This window comes from Heterocephalus glaber, unplaced genomic scaffold (assembly GCF_053883595.1).
Source record: "Heterocephalus glaber isolate CG9 unplaced genomic scaffold, H.glaber_assembly_v1.0 deba00001813, whole genome shotgun sequence".
Lineage (NCBI taxonomy): Eukaryota > Metazoa > Chordata > Mammalia > Rodentia > Bathyergidae > Heterocephalus > Heterocephalus glaber.
The window spans coordinates 3,288,520-3,305,113 of record NW_028258484.1 but is presented as its reverse complement, the minus strand read 5'-3'; the positions used below and the strand labels follow the sequence as shown (position 1 = coordinate 3,305,113).

General features: G+C 39.4%; 1 protein-coding gene and 1 non-coding gene across 3 annotated transcripts in view; one reads left to right on the top strand and one right to left on the bottom strand.

Moving 5' to 3' along the window:
- LOC101723462 (ADP-ribosylation factor 2) overlaps positions 1–9,622 on the bottom strand; it is a 39,146-nt gene extending 29,524 nt beyond the window's left edge. The window contains exons 1-3 of one of the 2 annotated variants that reach the window (XM_021247529.2): positions 9,422–9,515; positions 8,328–8,353; positions 6,506–6,672 (exon numbers count right to left, since the gene is read on the bottom strand). In XM_021247529.2, the coding sequence (XP_021103188.1) occupies positions 6,506–6,653 (148 nt within the window). In that variant the 5' untranslated portion in view covers positions 6,654–6,672; positions 8,328–8,353; positions 9,422–9,515. Of the gene's footprint in view, positions 1–6,505; positions 6,673–8,327; positions 8,354–9,421 lie in introns of both variants that reach the window. The other variant, XM_004868668.3, reaches the window with a different exon arrangement.
- Positions 9,623–15,896: 6,274 nt separating this feature from the next.
- Positions 15,897–15,998, top strand: LOC147820665 (U6 spliceosomal RNA). Its single transcript, XR_015448361.1, has one exon. It is a non-coding gene; the product is annotated as a U6 spliceosomal RNA (small nuclear RNA).
- The last annotated feature ends 596 nt before the right edge of the window (positions 15,999–16,594 follow it).

Sequence of the window (16,594 nt, the reverse complement as noted above, 5' to 3'; positions counted from 1 at the left end):
GAGTCTTCCACCCCACAAAATCACAATACACATTCTTCTCAGTTGCACATGGGTCATTCTCCAAAATAGACCACATACTCACACATAGAACATGTTTAAGTAAGTGCAAAGGAATTGAACTTATCCCCTGTATATTATCAGACCACAGAGTGATGAAATTGGAGAGCCATAGCAAAAGAAACTCAAAAAATTTCATAAACACGTGGAAATTGAACAACACACTTCTGAATAACCAATGGGTCACAGAGGAAATTAAAGAAGAAATCAGACAGTTCCTTCAATTCAATGACAATGACAATACAACATATCGGAATCTATGGGACACAATGAAAGCAGTCTTACGAGGGAAATTCATAGCAGTGAATACGCATATTAGGAAAACAGAACGAGCCCAATTAAACAACCTGATGCTGCACCTCAAGCTTCTAGAAAAAGAAGAACAGGACAACCCCAGAGCTCATATAAGGGAGGAAATTATAAAGATCAGAGGAGAAATCAATGCAATGGAGACTAAGAGAACGATACAAAAAATCAATGAAGCCAAGAGTTGGTTCTTCAAAAGAATCAACAAAATTGACAAACCCTTAGCCAACCTCGTCAGTAAAAGGAAAGAAAAGGCCCAAATCCATGCAATTAGGAATGAAAAGGGTGAAATGACAACAGACCCAGCAGAAATCCAGAGGATCATCAATACCTACTTCCAGAACCTATTCGCCAATAAGATGGACAACACAGAAGAAATGGATAGATTCCTAGATACATATGAATTACCAAAGTTGAATGAAGAAGACCTAAAAATTCTGAACAACCCAATATCAACCAATGAAATTGAAAATGTAATTAAAAACTTATCAACTAAGAAAAGCCCGGGTCCTGATGGCTTCACTGCTGAATTCTACAAGACATTTAGAGAGGAACTGCTGCCACTACTGTTGAAACTCTTCAATGAAATTGAAAGGGAAGCAATACTCCCAAATTCATTTCTGGAAGCAAGCATCACCTTGATCCCCAAAGCAGAGAAAGACCCAACTGAAAAGGAGAACTATAGGCCAATCTCACTAATGAACATAGATGCAAAAATCCTTGATAAGATAATGGCAAAGAGAATGCAGAAGATCATTAAGAAGATCATACACCCTGATCAAGTGGGATTCATCCCAGGGATGCAGGGATGGTTCAATATACGAAAATCAATCAATGTAATACACTATATCAATAGAGCCAAGGACAAAAACCATATGATTACCTCCACAGATGCAGAAAAAGCATTTGACAAAATCCAACATGCATTTATGATAAAAAAACCCCACAAAAAATTGGAATAGATGGTCTCTACCTCAAACTAGTAGAAGCCATCTATGAAAAACCAACAGCCAATATCATACTAAATGGTCAAAAACTGAAATCCTTCACACTAAAATCAGGAACAAGACAAGAATGTCCACTATCACCACTCTTGTTCAATATAGTTCTGGAAACATTAGCCACGGAAATTAGGCAAGAGAAAGAAAAAAAAGGAATAAAGATAAGAAATGAAGAAGTCAAACTGTCATTATTTGCAGATGACATGATACTCTATATAGAAGACCCCAAGAACTCTACCAAAAGTCTTCTAGACTTAATAAGCAAATTCAGTAAAGTAGCTGGTTACAAGGTCAACACACAAAAATCAATAGCTTTCCTCTACATGAATAACAGACTCATTGAGAGAGAAATAGGGCAAATAATTCCTTTCACAATAGCATCCAAAAACCTGAAATACCTAGGAATCAACCTAACAAAAGAAATCAAAGACCTCTTCTCTGAAAACTATGGCACTCTGAAAAGAGAGATTGAAGATGATATCAGAAAATGGACAGACATCCCCTGCTCCTGGGTAGGAAGGATTAATATAGTGAAAATGGCCATACTTCCAAAACTGCTATATAGATTTAATGCAATTCCAATTGAGAGCCCAGCAGCATACTTCATGGACCTTGAGAAAACAATCCAAAAATTCATTTGGAACAAGAAGAGACCCAGAAAAGCAAAAGCAATTCTAGGTAACAGAGACATGGCAGGGGGTATCACAATCCCCAACCTGCAACTATACTACAAAGCTACTGTGATAAAAACAGCATGGTACTGGCAAAGAAACAGACCTGAGGACCAGTGGAACAGATTAGAAGATGCAGAAACAACGCCAGACACACTCAGCCATCTCATCTTTGATAAAGGAGCCAAACACCCTCACTGGAGGAAAGATAGCCTCTTTAATAAATGGTGCTGGAAAAATTGGGTTTCAACTTGCCAAAGATTAAAACTAGACCTATATCTCTCACCATGCACTAAACTAAAATCAAAATGGATTAAAGATCTAAATATTAAAATAGAAACTCTGAACCAGTTGGAGCAGAGGTTAGGTAGAACCCTTGAAGACATCGGTGTAGGAAAAGATTTTATGAACAAAACCTCAGTTGCCCATGAACTAGCACAAACAATCAACAAGTGGGATCTCTTCTTATTAAAAGGCTTCTGCACAGCAAGAGAAACCACCAGCAGTGTGAAGAGACAGCCCACAATGTGGGCAAAAATCTTCACCTGCTCTTCCTCAGACAAAGGTCTACTATCTTGAATCTATAAAGAACTTAAAAAGATCAGACCTCCCAAATTTAAAGACCCAATCTGAAAATGGGCATCTGAAATGAAGAGACATTTCTCACATAAAGAAGTAGAAATAGCAAATAAATACATGAAAAAATGTTCAACATCACTGGTCATTCGAGAGATGCAAATGAAAACAATGCTGAGATTCCACTTCACTCCAGAAAGAATGGCTGCTATCATGAAATCAACCAATAACAAATGCTGGCGGGGCTGTGGGGAAAGAGGAACCATGCTCTACTACTGGTGGGAATGTAGACTGGTGCAACCACTGTGGAAATCAGTATGGAGATACCTCAAAGAACCAGGACTGGAAGTCCCATTTGACCCCACTATTCCACTGCTGGGGATCTTCCCCAAAGAATTAAGAGAATCATACCACAATGATATATGTGTGCCCATGTTCATAGCAGCACAGTTTGTGATAGCTAAAACTTGGAAACAGCCCAAATGCCCATCAACTGGAGACTGGATCAAGAAAATGTGGTTTTTTTTATAAAATGGAGTACAACTCAGCCATAAAAAATGAGAAATTAGAGACATTTATAGCTAAGTGGATGCACATTGAGGCAATACTCTTAAGTGAAATAAATAGGACACACATGTATAAATACCAAATAGTTTCTCTGGTGTGAGAAACTGAAAGTGTAAATAAGGACTAAAATGTATAATAGGTAATGTGAAATAGGAAGAAAAGGGGCAAAGGGGAAGGAAGTGGGAGGGCTAGGGGAAAGGATAGAAGGGAATGGGATTAATATAAGAAAATGGAAAAATAGGAACAAAATCTTTGTAAATAGGGAGGAATGGAGGGGTTGAAGGGAGGGCTGGACAAGGATGAAAAACAAGAACCAAGAGAGACTATGGAAAGGTGCAAATTTCCAATGATGAATGTCATTATATTGTATACCTAAAATGTACCAATGATTAGAATGAATAATCGATAATGCAAAACAGGAAGAAAAGGTCCAAAGGGGTAGGGGTAGTGGGAGGGGTCGGGGAAAGGAAAGAAGGGAAAGGAAAAATTATGAGAAATGGAAACAAAGTCTATGTAAATAGAGGAGGGTGGAGTGGGTGAAGCGAGGGCTAGGAATGGGGAAAAAATAAGAACCAAGGTGCATTATGTAAAGGTACAATTCCCAATGAGAAATGTAATTGTGTTGTATACCTACAATGTACCAATAAAAGAATTTAATAAAGTGGGAAAAAAAACACACACAAAAAAGAAAGACAAGTCAATTAGAAAAACGAACACATAAGAGCTGTTCCTGAACCATAGTGTTCGCTGGATCATTACGAGACAAACACTGCAACAGAAAAACAGCTGAATAATATCAAAACCAAGTCACAGAAGAACAAATACAAAAGGCCAATGGACATTTGAATATATTCATGTATAATAATATAAATCTTGACTGTGTGCAGCGGCACATGCCTGTCATCTCAGTTCTCTGGGAGGCTGAGTCAGGAGGACTGCAAGTTCAAGCCCAGGCCAGGCAACTTAATGATTCAGTGAGACCTGTCTCAAAATAAAAAATTTTTAAAAGTCTAGGGTTGTAGCCCAGTGTGAAGGCCCTTGAATCTCCAGTACCAGAAAAAAAAAAAGTCCTAATAGAAGTCAGTGTTTTTTCCCTATCAAGTCAGCAAATTTCCAGGAGAAATAAGCACTTTTTTTTTATTACTGGTGGCACAACATTTTTGGAAAACAGTCTGCCAATCTGTATATATGTGTACACTTGTTTTCACAGAGTGAACCATCCTCTAATAATTACTGAAAAAGAATAAAGCACATGTTTACAAAAATGTGAAAGGTGTTTATTTGGGGATCATTTACAAGAAAACAACTGTAAATAATTTAAGCACGCATCAATGCAAATTAATTTAAAATATGTCCATATAATAGAATACTAACCATTTATTAAACTTTGATGTTGCCAGGCATGCTGATGCATACCTATAATCTCAGCACTTGGGAAGCTGAGGCAGGAGGATCACCTTGATTACATTCAAGGCCAGCCTGGGCTACATAGTGAGTTCAAGACCAGCCTGGACTACATATTGAGGCCCTGTCTCAAAAAAACAAAAAAAAAAAGTGTCTATTTTTTATTTTAATTGATATTGACCTCTATCAATATCTTCCTTAGCCCCTTCCTCCTTTGATGAATATTAGTTCATTCTTTTGGTCTCAGGTTAAGCATTATTTCTTGGGAACACCTCTTCTGTGGGGTTGCCTGGGCTTTTTTTCATAGCTGAACTCTGCTAGTGAGTCAGTTTGTGGTCCATGCCTGTCGCTTTCCAGGTGGTTTTTATCCTCCAGTACAACTAAGCTTTCTCCACTGACGGCGGCAATTTTCCATGTGGGCAAATCCCACAGTACTCATCAAATCCCTAACGGAATTACATTTGCTCGTGTCTCACTGGCCAAAGTAAGTCATGTGACCAACTTCAGCTTCCTCTTAATAGGGAATTGCTCAACAGCATCCTGTGGGGGATGATTCATTGGGGGCCATTAGTTTAACAATCTACTACAATATCAACATTCGATTCATTCACCAATATTTACTAGACACTTAACATGTGCCAGGCATTTTGCTTGATTCTGGGGTCAATGAACAAGACAAACATGATTCTGTCTTTATTTACATTGTTGGGAAGAACAGAGACACTGAACAAGAAATTAGAAATATTTTTAAACTTTCTGTGAACTTCAGGTTACTACAAAAACTTAGAATAGGATGAAATTGGTCCAAAAGATCAGCAAAGGAATCCCTGAGAAATACTGTTCAAACTGAGACCAAAAGAATGAGCCGATGCTTACTAGGTAAAGGGAGGAGGGGCAAAGGAAGAAGGCAGAAAAGCCTTCCAGAGAGGAAATGACATAGAAGGCAAACCAAACATACTGTCAAGAGCAAAGCTGGAAAATAGCACGCATAGGATTTTACAAACATATCCACCAAAATCTTAATAGAACACTTATTTTAAAAATCTGTTTTTCTGTATGTATGAAATTACAGAAGCATGTATTATTCTTACAATTGGAAAAAGCCAAGCGATTGTGCTATTTTCATTTGGCACTAATACATTTTTCAAATTGTATGCATGAACATTCTCACCCATTCCTGCTTCAATGCTGCAATTTCTGAAACTACTACCCAGGGTGAAAGTTAGCTATTTAGGTCCTGTGCCCACTCAGCACCCAGAACAATACTAACATTCACATTATCAACCTGTAGAGTGAATCCTCATTCAAGAGTTTGGTTCCCCGGCAGTTCACAAGGCAAAGATTAAGTTCTGTCAAAACTGCCTTTGCAAATCACTTAAGCCTGTAAAACCCAGCATCAGTGCAGTGACACCCATGCTGCCAGATTGTCAGCTTCTTCAGTTGGACATCATCTCAAGTATTTGACTTGAGCCACGGTGATGAGAAGAACTCACACTCCATCTTTAAACAGTACAAGCACATTTGATGGAGTGAGATGCGTTCATTGAGGGAGGCCATCTGGAATGGAGGCTGACTGAGGAGGCAGCAGATGCCCAGCTCTCACCTGGGGCTGCTGGGACATACACTGACTGGGGAATGGAGGCCAGACTTCTTATCACTGTTCTAAATTGTTACTAGCTTTTTCTTTGTTGTCAAAAAGACAGAGCTACGTTTGCTTAGCCTAAATGTGTTCATGTAATTCCCCTATAAGCCTAGGAAGGTACTAGAGATGCTGAGGAGAAATTATAAAAGTATATATAACCTGGTTTTTGCTCTTGTAGCAAACAAGTTTCAAAAAGAAATACAGTATTCAGTGATACAAGAAGATGTAAAAGTATAACATACTAAATTGTGCACTGGAATTGCCACAGGTCATTAACATACCTATTGTAGGGATGGTCGTCACAATCTCTCCCAGTTTTAATTTATATAAGATGGTGGTTTTTCCAGCTGCATCTAAACCCACCATAAGAATCCGCATCTCTTTTTTTCCAAATAGACTTTTAAAGAGCTTTTCAAAAATGTTCCCCATTGTAACTGTATTCTGTAACCTGAATAAAAATAAAAGCAGGTCAAATAATTATTCTTTGCTGAATTATAAAGGAACATTTGAGTGCATAAAATTATAGGTCTCAATTAGAGGTAGCTCCCAGTAAAAGTTAAATAATGTTAAGTATTATACAGTTTGGCCAATAAGGAATAGTGCATCTTGTCAAAGGGATTCTATTTTCTACTGCAGCATTCAAGTGGGCTATATAGAAGCACAGCTTCAATGTCACACTATGGTGGCATCCTTTAGTCATCTTAAATACAGCAGCAATGACACAACACATATCTGTATCATGTTCTAAACTCTCTTGAAATTAGAACTTACGAAGCAGAGAATCTGTTTAAACACAGTATCAAGTGAAGTCTTTAAGTCAGGTTAAATAATATCTCTTAGAAATTACAGTTGCTTTGGCTGACAGACAATACCAATAGTACCCAAAAAGAGAACCTAAGAAATGTCAGAGTTGAGGAAATACTGCATTGGAAATTACTAGGAGAAATTACCAGGCAAAGAGTTGAGAAGATGCCATGACATCCACTTCAAGGAGGGACTATAACCTTACTCTTAACCAGTTTTTAAAACTTTTTACTGAAGTATAATTTACATACAGATATAAACATGTAACTGTAAAGTTCAATGAATTTTTGTCAACCAAAAACACCCAGGGCGGGGGATCTCGCTCAGTGGTGCCACCGCTGGCCTTGCAAGCGCAAGGTCCCAAGTTTGATCCTCAGTACCAAAAAAAGAAAGAAACAAACAAAAAAACCCCACCTAAATAGCCAGGTCAAAAAAGATTATCAGAATAGATTCTCTTTGTGCCATTCCCAGTCATTACTTCCTAAAGGGTAATTACTATATTTTGTCTTCTAGCAGTGTAAATGTTCAATATTTTATTTCTCAGGCAAATGCCTGGTAGATTATATAAAGAAAAGCAATAAAGTTGATAGGTCTCCCACTACCTCAGCAGCTATTATGTATAGTAGCTGCCCTCTTCCTATCGTGCCTTGCCCCCTCTCCTGTGTGACATCATGCCAAGATGGTTGCTCCCATCAAAGAATAAACCCTTCTTCCCAGTATGCCCCTGTTCCTGCCTAGAAAGTAACCTAATACTCGCTCACCTCCTACCACCTAGTGACATCACCAGCTCCTCCATTCCCTAGTCACTACCTCACTCAACCCCACCTCAGCCCCTACAAACCCCACCCCAGTCTCTATAAAAGACTCTCCCTGCCCCGGCCATATTGCTTTTTGTCTCTCTTTTGTTCAGAGACAGCCCAGCAGATCTATTCCCCTAATAAAGGCTTGTTGTGGCCTGGTCTGGTCTTGGTCTTCGGCCCTTTTACTGACAAAAGTCAATTAGCTTTGAAGAAATGTAGTCTTTTTACAGATCAGCCTATTTGAATTTAGCCTGATATTACAATAAAAAAAGTAATATCATGTCTACAACTCTAAATGATCCCTTGGAAATCGATAGCTATTGTTCAAAAAGAAAAAGCCGAGTGTAGTGGCAAACACCTGTAATCCCAGCACTCTGGGAGGCTGAGGCAGGAGGGTCACAAGTTTGAGCCCTGCCTGGGCAACTCAATGACTTAGGGAGGCCCTCTCTCTAAATAAAAAAAATAAAATAAAATAAAATAAAATGAACTGGGGATATACCTTAGTGTGAAGGCCCTGGGTTCAATCTCCAGTACGATGAAGGAGGAGAAGAGGAAGAAAAGAAAAATACATATATACTTGCTGTAGAGACTATACTTTTCCTTTTAAATTGCTAACCAAACTTTACTCAAGGAAGCGCCAAGATACAGCAAGGACAGCCAATCTGCTATGCATCCCGACCCCAGTGACCTTGGAAGAGAGGACACCACATTCCAAAGCCCTTCCTCGGACATTCAAGAGTTCCCTACAGTATTAACATCACGGTCGATGTCCATTTCATTCTACAGTCAGAGAGGGAAAGCACATCATTTCCCTTCTACACAAAGAAGGAAGAGTTAACCAAAAAATGAAGGCGGCTTTAATCATTAATAGAAAGCCCATTACAGGTCTAAACTAGTCCAGGGATGTGAAGTATTCAAAATCTTGTCGGGGAACAAAACGACAAATTCCTTTGTTTCCGCAAAAAGGACAAATCTCACAGAAGAGGCAAACTAAAAAACATGCTGAGGAGGGGAAAGGTACTTCCCGATTAGACTCCCCTTAAGGTGGGCGGTGCCCGATTGCTCCTGCCAACAGCACACAGCAGTCCTCCTTGTCTTTCCCGCTTTTCTCTCCTTGTCTTCCTACTCCTGTGCTCGAGGTACTACGTCCCTAAGCTCAGCTGGAGATTCACTGGAGTAAGGCGCTGCCAACCCCAGTGCCTCGCGGGGATGCTCACCCTTCCCTGCTACAAGCACCAATGTCCAAGGGGTAAATAAATGATGGCGCCACACAAGGGTACAAACGAGGTAAGTGACCAATGTGAGCGCGCGCAGGCGCTCGTCTGGAACTGGAAAGGATGCCGAATGCTCTTCCTGCCTGGGCCGCCAGGCTGCTCCCGGTCCCTCGCTATCTGTGGGCCCTAGGGAAAGCAGAGGGCCAGACGGAGGAGCCTCCCGAGCTTCTGTCGATTCCCCACATTCCTGCGCTACAGAAGGCGGGGAACGGACAGCGGAACTCAGTCCCTTTCCGCAGTCTTCCACTGCGGACGGATATGAAATCCAGTCAGGTAAGTACTCAGTGGTGCAGTCCCTTCCTTCCAGCAAGCGACTCACCTGTCGCCGTTATGATCACCTTTACAAAAACCACTAGCAACACTTCAGCCTTTAGGATTTCAACTCCCCGCAGGAAAATGGCGTCTGGGCAGGGGCAGGAACAGCAACCAACCAATTACTCACCGCCTCCTGGAGCCTATGTACCAATGAACTCGAAGTTCCGTGAGTGAAGATATATCTGACCAATGCAAAAGACAATGAGGGCGGAAGTGAGGAGCCCCGCCTCCCGCGACCTAGGCAACAGCAGGAATCTCTAGAAATGCCGGTTTTATCTTCCAATGACTTCTCACTGCGTCCCGACGAGACACGCCCATGTGTCATGCGCGACCAATTAGAAAAAGCGAAAGGATTTCCGATTTGCCGGGCCAATCAATTCGGAAAAGACTCAAGTGTTAAAGTAACCCGCGGAGTAGTCAGACCAACCGGGTTCTGAAAAGTGGGCAGGGCCAGGGTTCTAGTGTTATTTAAGGAAATTTGCCTCGGTTGAGCTAAAAGTAGAAACTAGTTTGGGACAGTGTTTCATGTAAGAAATACTCAGACACCGGCACCAAAATTGGGCATAAACATTTCCTACTTAATAAGAAGCTAGACGCTGTCTGGCCTGTAAACAAATTTTTAACAGCGAGGAGAAATACAGCCACCTGCACTATCCAGACATCCCAGAACCACAGCCTTTACTTCCTGAGAAATGCTTTCAATAAGTCAGTACCCTAAATATCAACTTGTTTAGCTAAAAATTTACAAATACCTGTACATAGCACATAACTATAATAAAATAACTAATATCTACTAAATGTATGTTATGTGCCAAGAACTATGTCCAGGACTTTACCTGCATGACCATAATATCCCAGTGAGTTAGAAATTATTACTTTTATTTATTTTACACAGAATATTTAAGTAGTCTGGCAGAGATTCAAGCCTAGATCTGCTTGGCACCTTTATCTTTTTAACTAGGTACTTTCTCTTCTGAGTACAATGATTTTATATGTAAGTATAGATGTAAAGATAAAAATAAATACATATGGGTTTCTCAACATGACTCCTTTAAAAATTATTGTATATTTTCTAATTACGTAGGGAAAGTTGGGGGAGAGTTAAGGAAAGTTAAAGGGCCTCAGTAAGGTTTCTGGCAAATAAACAGTTAAACCCCTGTGTGTGAGGGAAAGAGAGAGACAGAGACAGAGACAGACAGACAGAGACAGAGAGAGACAGAGGCTAAGAAAAACAGACCTGGCTACCAAGGCCTCAATTCCCTCCTCCCTCCACCTCCAATTAAGCACAAAAGAAACAAAGTGGGGAGGGGGCTATATTATAGAAAAGTTTACAAAATATACACTAACACCTAGACACACACCTATATACAAGTTCATATGTATTTTATTATTTTCTCACCAGATTAATACACTAAAATGCACATGTAGCCTTTTTACTTGGCTTTGAATCTCACAAGATAAGCACCTGGACAGCACAAAGAGAGACCAAAGAAGTGCTTATCCAAAATGTACATGTAAGCAATGGAAGGGGTAATGGCCAAATCAGGGATCTCAGAGCCCAAAACAGCCAATCAAATTATAACTCTCAAAGGGGAGAGTCTGTTTCTTGGGATGTAATAAAGGAGGCTAAGAACAAAGAGCCTCAAGTGCTGGCTCCGAGCTCCCTACCTTACTCTAACAAGGTAGCTATCTATCTCCTTATTTCTCTCCTTTTCCCAATAAAATGATTTTGTTCCCTATTTCTCTCTCCTTTCCAATAAAATGATTTTGTTTCCCCTTCTAAACTTATATCTCTAATTCTTTATAAATTTATGGACTCTAGATAAGGATCTACCCTTGCCAAACACGACAATTATATATAATCATTTATTAAAATACATAGGAAAAAAGACACATAGGGAAAAAGTACATAGGAAAAAAGACACCCCTACCCCAGGATGGGGAGGTAAGGTGGAGGGGAAAAGATAAAGGGGGAAGAAAATAGCAATCAAACCAGGCATGGTGATGCACAACTGTAATCCTAGCACACAGAGGCTGAGGCAGGAGGATCACCTGGATTTTGAGGCCAGTCTGGACTACATTGTGAGCTCAAGGCTAACCTGGACTACATAACGAGACCCTGACTCAAAAGGAAGAAAATAAGGACCAGAGATTTAGCTCAGTGGCACTGAGCCTGCCTCACAAGCGCAAGGTCCTGAGTTTGATTCCCAGTACTGCGAAAAAAATCAAACAAAACAAAATCATCCTGCCCTCCAAAGGCAATTCATTGTTACCATTATTTCTCTCTACACATTGTTCTATGCAAATTTTACATAGTTAATATTATGAATACATACAATGCTATCTTTTTCCATTTATTTCAATTTCAGCATTTTCCACTTTTTTCCCCTCCTTGTGGTACAGAGGATTGAACACAGGGCCTTTGCACTGAACTACATCCCTGGTCTTTTTCTTTTTTATTTTGAGACAGGGTTTGGCTAAGTTGCTAAGTTGCCCAGGCTAGGCTCAAACTCTCCATCCTGCTTCAGCTTCTCAGAGTGCTGCAGTAACAGGTGTACACCACTACATCTGACTCCACATTTTTAAACATTTTTGATAGTTGCATGATATTTCATCATATGAAAGTACTCCAGTTTATTTAATAATTTTCATTTATTTCAACATTCAGATTGTTTCTAAGTTTTTCTACTGCAGATAATGTTCCAGTGAAGATTTTTTTCTTTCTGTATTCCTTATTATTTTTCTAAGAACGAATTCCAAAACTGGAATCACTAGGTCAAAATATGAAGATGTTTAAGATTCCTAATATATATTACATTGCCAAATTGTTTTCTGAGTAAATTCTTAAAGTTACATCTCCAATAACTAAGTAAAACACGTGCTTGCTTCATCATTTGGTAAGCGATTTTTTAAAAAGTGTGTTTTCATGGAACAACAGGAACTTTTATTCATTGCTGGTGGGAAAGCAAAACAGAAGAGCTACTCTGAAAGACAGTTTGCTAATCTCTTTAAAAACTAACCAGACTGTTAGCCAAAAGAGTTAAGTGAAAGTTGGGGCATAAGTAGAACTTAAGTCCACACAAAAATGCATGGATGTTTATAGAGCTTTATTCATAATTTCCAAAACTTCAAAGCAACTGTATTAGCATTCTGTAAAGGAACAGGATAAATATAAAGTATATATATAATTATATAAATATATATTATATATATACATATATATGTAGGCCATTGTGGCCTATATATAGGTAGGCCTATATGGTAGGCCATTGTGATTCTTCTGCCACTGATCCTGTAAGCCTACTTAATAAATCCCTTTGTATAGAAGGGTGGAAGAATCCAAAGTGGCTGTCTGCACACTGGAGAGCCAGAGGATCTAGGAGCAGTGGAAGATCAAAGGCCTGGAAGCTCAGTGTGGAGTTATTAGTGCAAGCCTGCATTGGAAAGCTGAAGAAACTGAAGACAAATATCCAAAGGCAATGGCAAAATCTAAAGCTCTTTCAAAAAGAAGGCAAACACTTCCTTCTTCTTTCCCTCTTTATTCTGTGCAGACTACAAACTTATTGGTTGGTGCTACCTCCTACATATAGGGTAGGTCTTCCTCTCTCAGCTTCCTGGCCTACATGTCAGTCATCCACAGACACACTCAGAATTTACTAATCTGCTAGGCAGTTCTTAAACCTAGTTGATCTATCACAATTAATGATCACAGCTGGGCATAGTAGCACATGCCTGTAATCCTAGCACTTGGGAGACTGAGGCAGGGGGATTGCCATGAGTTTGAGGCCAGCTGGGGCTGTATAGTAAGACCCTGTCTCAAAAAACAACCTCACCAAAAAATAATTAATGATCACAGCAACATATCCTTCAATAGATGAATGAATAAATGAACTGTGGTACATTCAGTCAATGAAACTTTATTCAATTCTAATAAATTTGAGCTATCAAACAATGAAGAGATGTGGAGGGAACTTACATGTATTACTAAGTGAAAGAGGCCAACCTAAAAAGTCTATATACTGTGTGATTTCAGCTGTAGGATATTCTGGGAAAGACAAAACTATAAAAACAGAAAAAAAGACTATGGGTTTCCAGGGGTAAGTGAGGGGGGAGGGATGAACAGGTGGACACAGGACATTTTTAGAGAAGCGAAAATATTCTGTATGCTAATGGTGTTAGATACATGTCATTATATTCTCCCCAAACCTATTAAATGTACACCACCAAGAGTAAATCCTAATAGAACTATGGTATTTGGGTGATAATACTGTGCCACTGTAGGTTCATCAATTATGGCAATTGTACCACTGTTCTAAGGATATTGGTAAGGCAAGCAGGGGGCATATGGGATACCTCTATATACCATCTTCTCAATTTCGTTGTGCTAAAAGTGCTTTTTTAAAGTAGATTTTTGTTGAGTTTTTTTTATGTTGTTTTGTCACTTCTTAGATTTTTTTCCCCAAATGTTTACTACTCCTTTTATTTCATTTGCTACAAGTGATGCATCATGTCCTATGTATGTATTTCCTTCCAAGGCACAAATATAAAATTGTTTTTCCAGAAACCATGAAGGTTTCTTGTTTGAATGGAGCTATCATAACATTAAAAAAGGTGAAAGAGCAAAGGGAAGATTTTAATCTACTATTGGTTGCAATTACAGAAGGTTGTTTTGGTTTTTTTTTTTTGATACTGGGGATCGAACTCTGGACTTTGCACTTTCGAGGCAGGCAATGGCACCACTGAGCTAAATCCCCAGCCCCAGAAGGTATTTTTGACTTGGTAATGCTGGGGATTTAATCCTCCACTTCTGACAACCTGAGAATATTCATTATTTTCCCAATATCTCCATGGAGCCTATGAATAAAATAAAGTTCCTGCCCACATGGCATTAAGTTGTTGAACCATTACCCGTACATTTGTATTAGTCACCTTTTCATTACTGTAACAAAATTCCTGATATAATCAACTGAAAAAGAGAAAAGGTTCATTTTGGCTAGCCGTTTTGGAGATTTCAGTCCATGGTTGATTGGCTCCAATGCATTGGTCCTGAGGTGCCACCATACATCAAATACGTGGAAGTGTGTGGCAAGGGAACCATGGTTACCGGATGAAGGAGGGAAAGAAGGGGACAGAAGGAAAAGGAAGAGGAGAGGAGGACAGTAAGAGAGAATATCAGGCTAAGGCATGACTCTAAGATCTTCTGATAGGCTCCGCCTTTTAAAGGTTCTGCCACCTTCTAATAGCACCATGGGTTGGGGACCAAGCCTTTAATATATGGACCCTTGGGGAACATTCTAGATCCAAACTATAGCAATATTGTATATAGTTTAAAAATAATATGCCTGGGGATGCATGATAGGGAAAGGTTAGGCGAAAACTGGCCTAACTTACTAGTGATGATATTCAGGAGGAAGGGGTGTGAGTCTTTGAAAGTGAATGAGAGAAAATGTGTACTAGTTTTAAATTAAAAATTCAACTTATTTTAATAAAATAAGGGCTGAGGATTTGGCTCAGTGCTGTGCACTTGTCTGGCATGCACAAGGTCAGGTTCAATCCTCAGCATTCCACCCCCCAAAAAAATAAAATGAAATAAAATAGAAACTATTAGAAAGGAGTTTGACTGAAATCAAGATGGCTATTCAGGAGAATTTTATCAATCTCAAACTATGGTCACTCAATGAATATGAATTGCTTATGGTTATAATGATTTGGTGAGGGTTTCTTTTTTCCTCAACAGAATAAATACACTTCTTGTCAATATAACATTATTTGCAAAGCATGGACAGCACAAAGTGTTCTTGGAAGAAACAGAGAGAATTTCACACTGAAAGACCTCTTATTTGGCAAAAGCTCCCTACTCCGGGTCAGACTTAGAGCTGATTGTGTTATTAGGATTGGTCTTGGTAATATCAGTAATGGCATTGAAGTTAATATCTACTGTGTATCTAATAGTTCAGCTGCTGAATATGTAGGTACTCAATGACAATCATCTACTCCTCATATAAAACACTGCAGTTTAGAGAACTTATAAGTGAGCAAGGGGCAGGTATCTCAGCCGTACAGCACTTGCCTAGCATGTGTGAAATCTTGGGTTCCACACCTAGTACTGAAAAAAAGTCAGGTAGTATGCCCAGACCATCTTTTCTGAAGTATCACTGAACTTATTCCTCTAATTTTGTAAGCTTCCATTCAAAGGGCCATCTTCTGCCTCATGGGAAATCTTCTGTATCTATTCTTTGCCTTAGAAACAGCCCTCCAAGGAATGTAGCTTCAGGAGAAATCTTAAACTACACTTTCACCTCCCTCCAAGGCCTCTTCCCCCAGCAGGACAAGCAGCCAGTGTGTGGGCCTCTAGTGACTTTAGTTTCTAGGCAACAAAGCCCCTCCCAGGAGACTTCGATTTTCTTTTCTCAAAATATTTATGCCATTTGCTCATCAGAACACTATCTGAAAACTTCCCTTTCGAAGAGATACAGGCAGAGCTCACTTTGGCAGCATATATACTAAAATTAGAATGATACAGATTAGCATGGCCCCTGCATAAGGATGACATGCAAATTCGTGAACCATTCCATATTTTTGACACACATGTAAATACCGAATAGTTTCTCTGGTGTGAGAAACTGAAAGTGTAAATAAGGATCAAAATGTGTAATAGATAATGTGAAATAGGAAGAAAAGGTGCAAAGGGGAAGGGGAAGTGGTAGGGGTAGGGGAAAGGAAAGAAGAGAATGGAATATGAGAAAATGAAAAAATGGAAATAAAGTCTTCGTAAATAGAGAGAGGTGGAGGGATTGAAGGGAGGGCAGGGGAATGGGGAAAAAATAAGAATCAAGATATATTATGTAAAGGTACACCTCTCCAATGATGAATGTCATTATATTAAAAATTAATTTTTTTTAAAAAAGAGAGATATAGGCAGCTCTCTGGCCCCATAATGTGAATATGCAGGGTTAGGCAGCCTGGCAAGTGCATTGGGGCTGCCTCTAAAGGAGCATCTGGTTTCCATAGCAACATTCCTTCCCTTCCATAGAGGATCCTATCATCTCTTCTTCCCACTCAGACTTTCCAGAATGAATTGATTTTCGTGACTCAGTGTTGATCTCTGATACTTTGAAAAGAAAAAAACACATTTAAAAAAGAAAACAAAACCAAAACACATGACTACAGCTAGAAT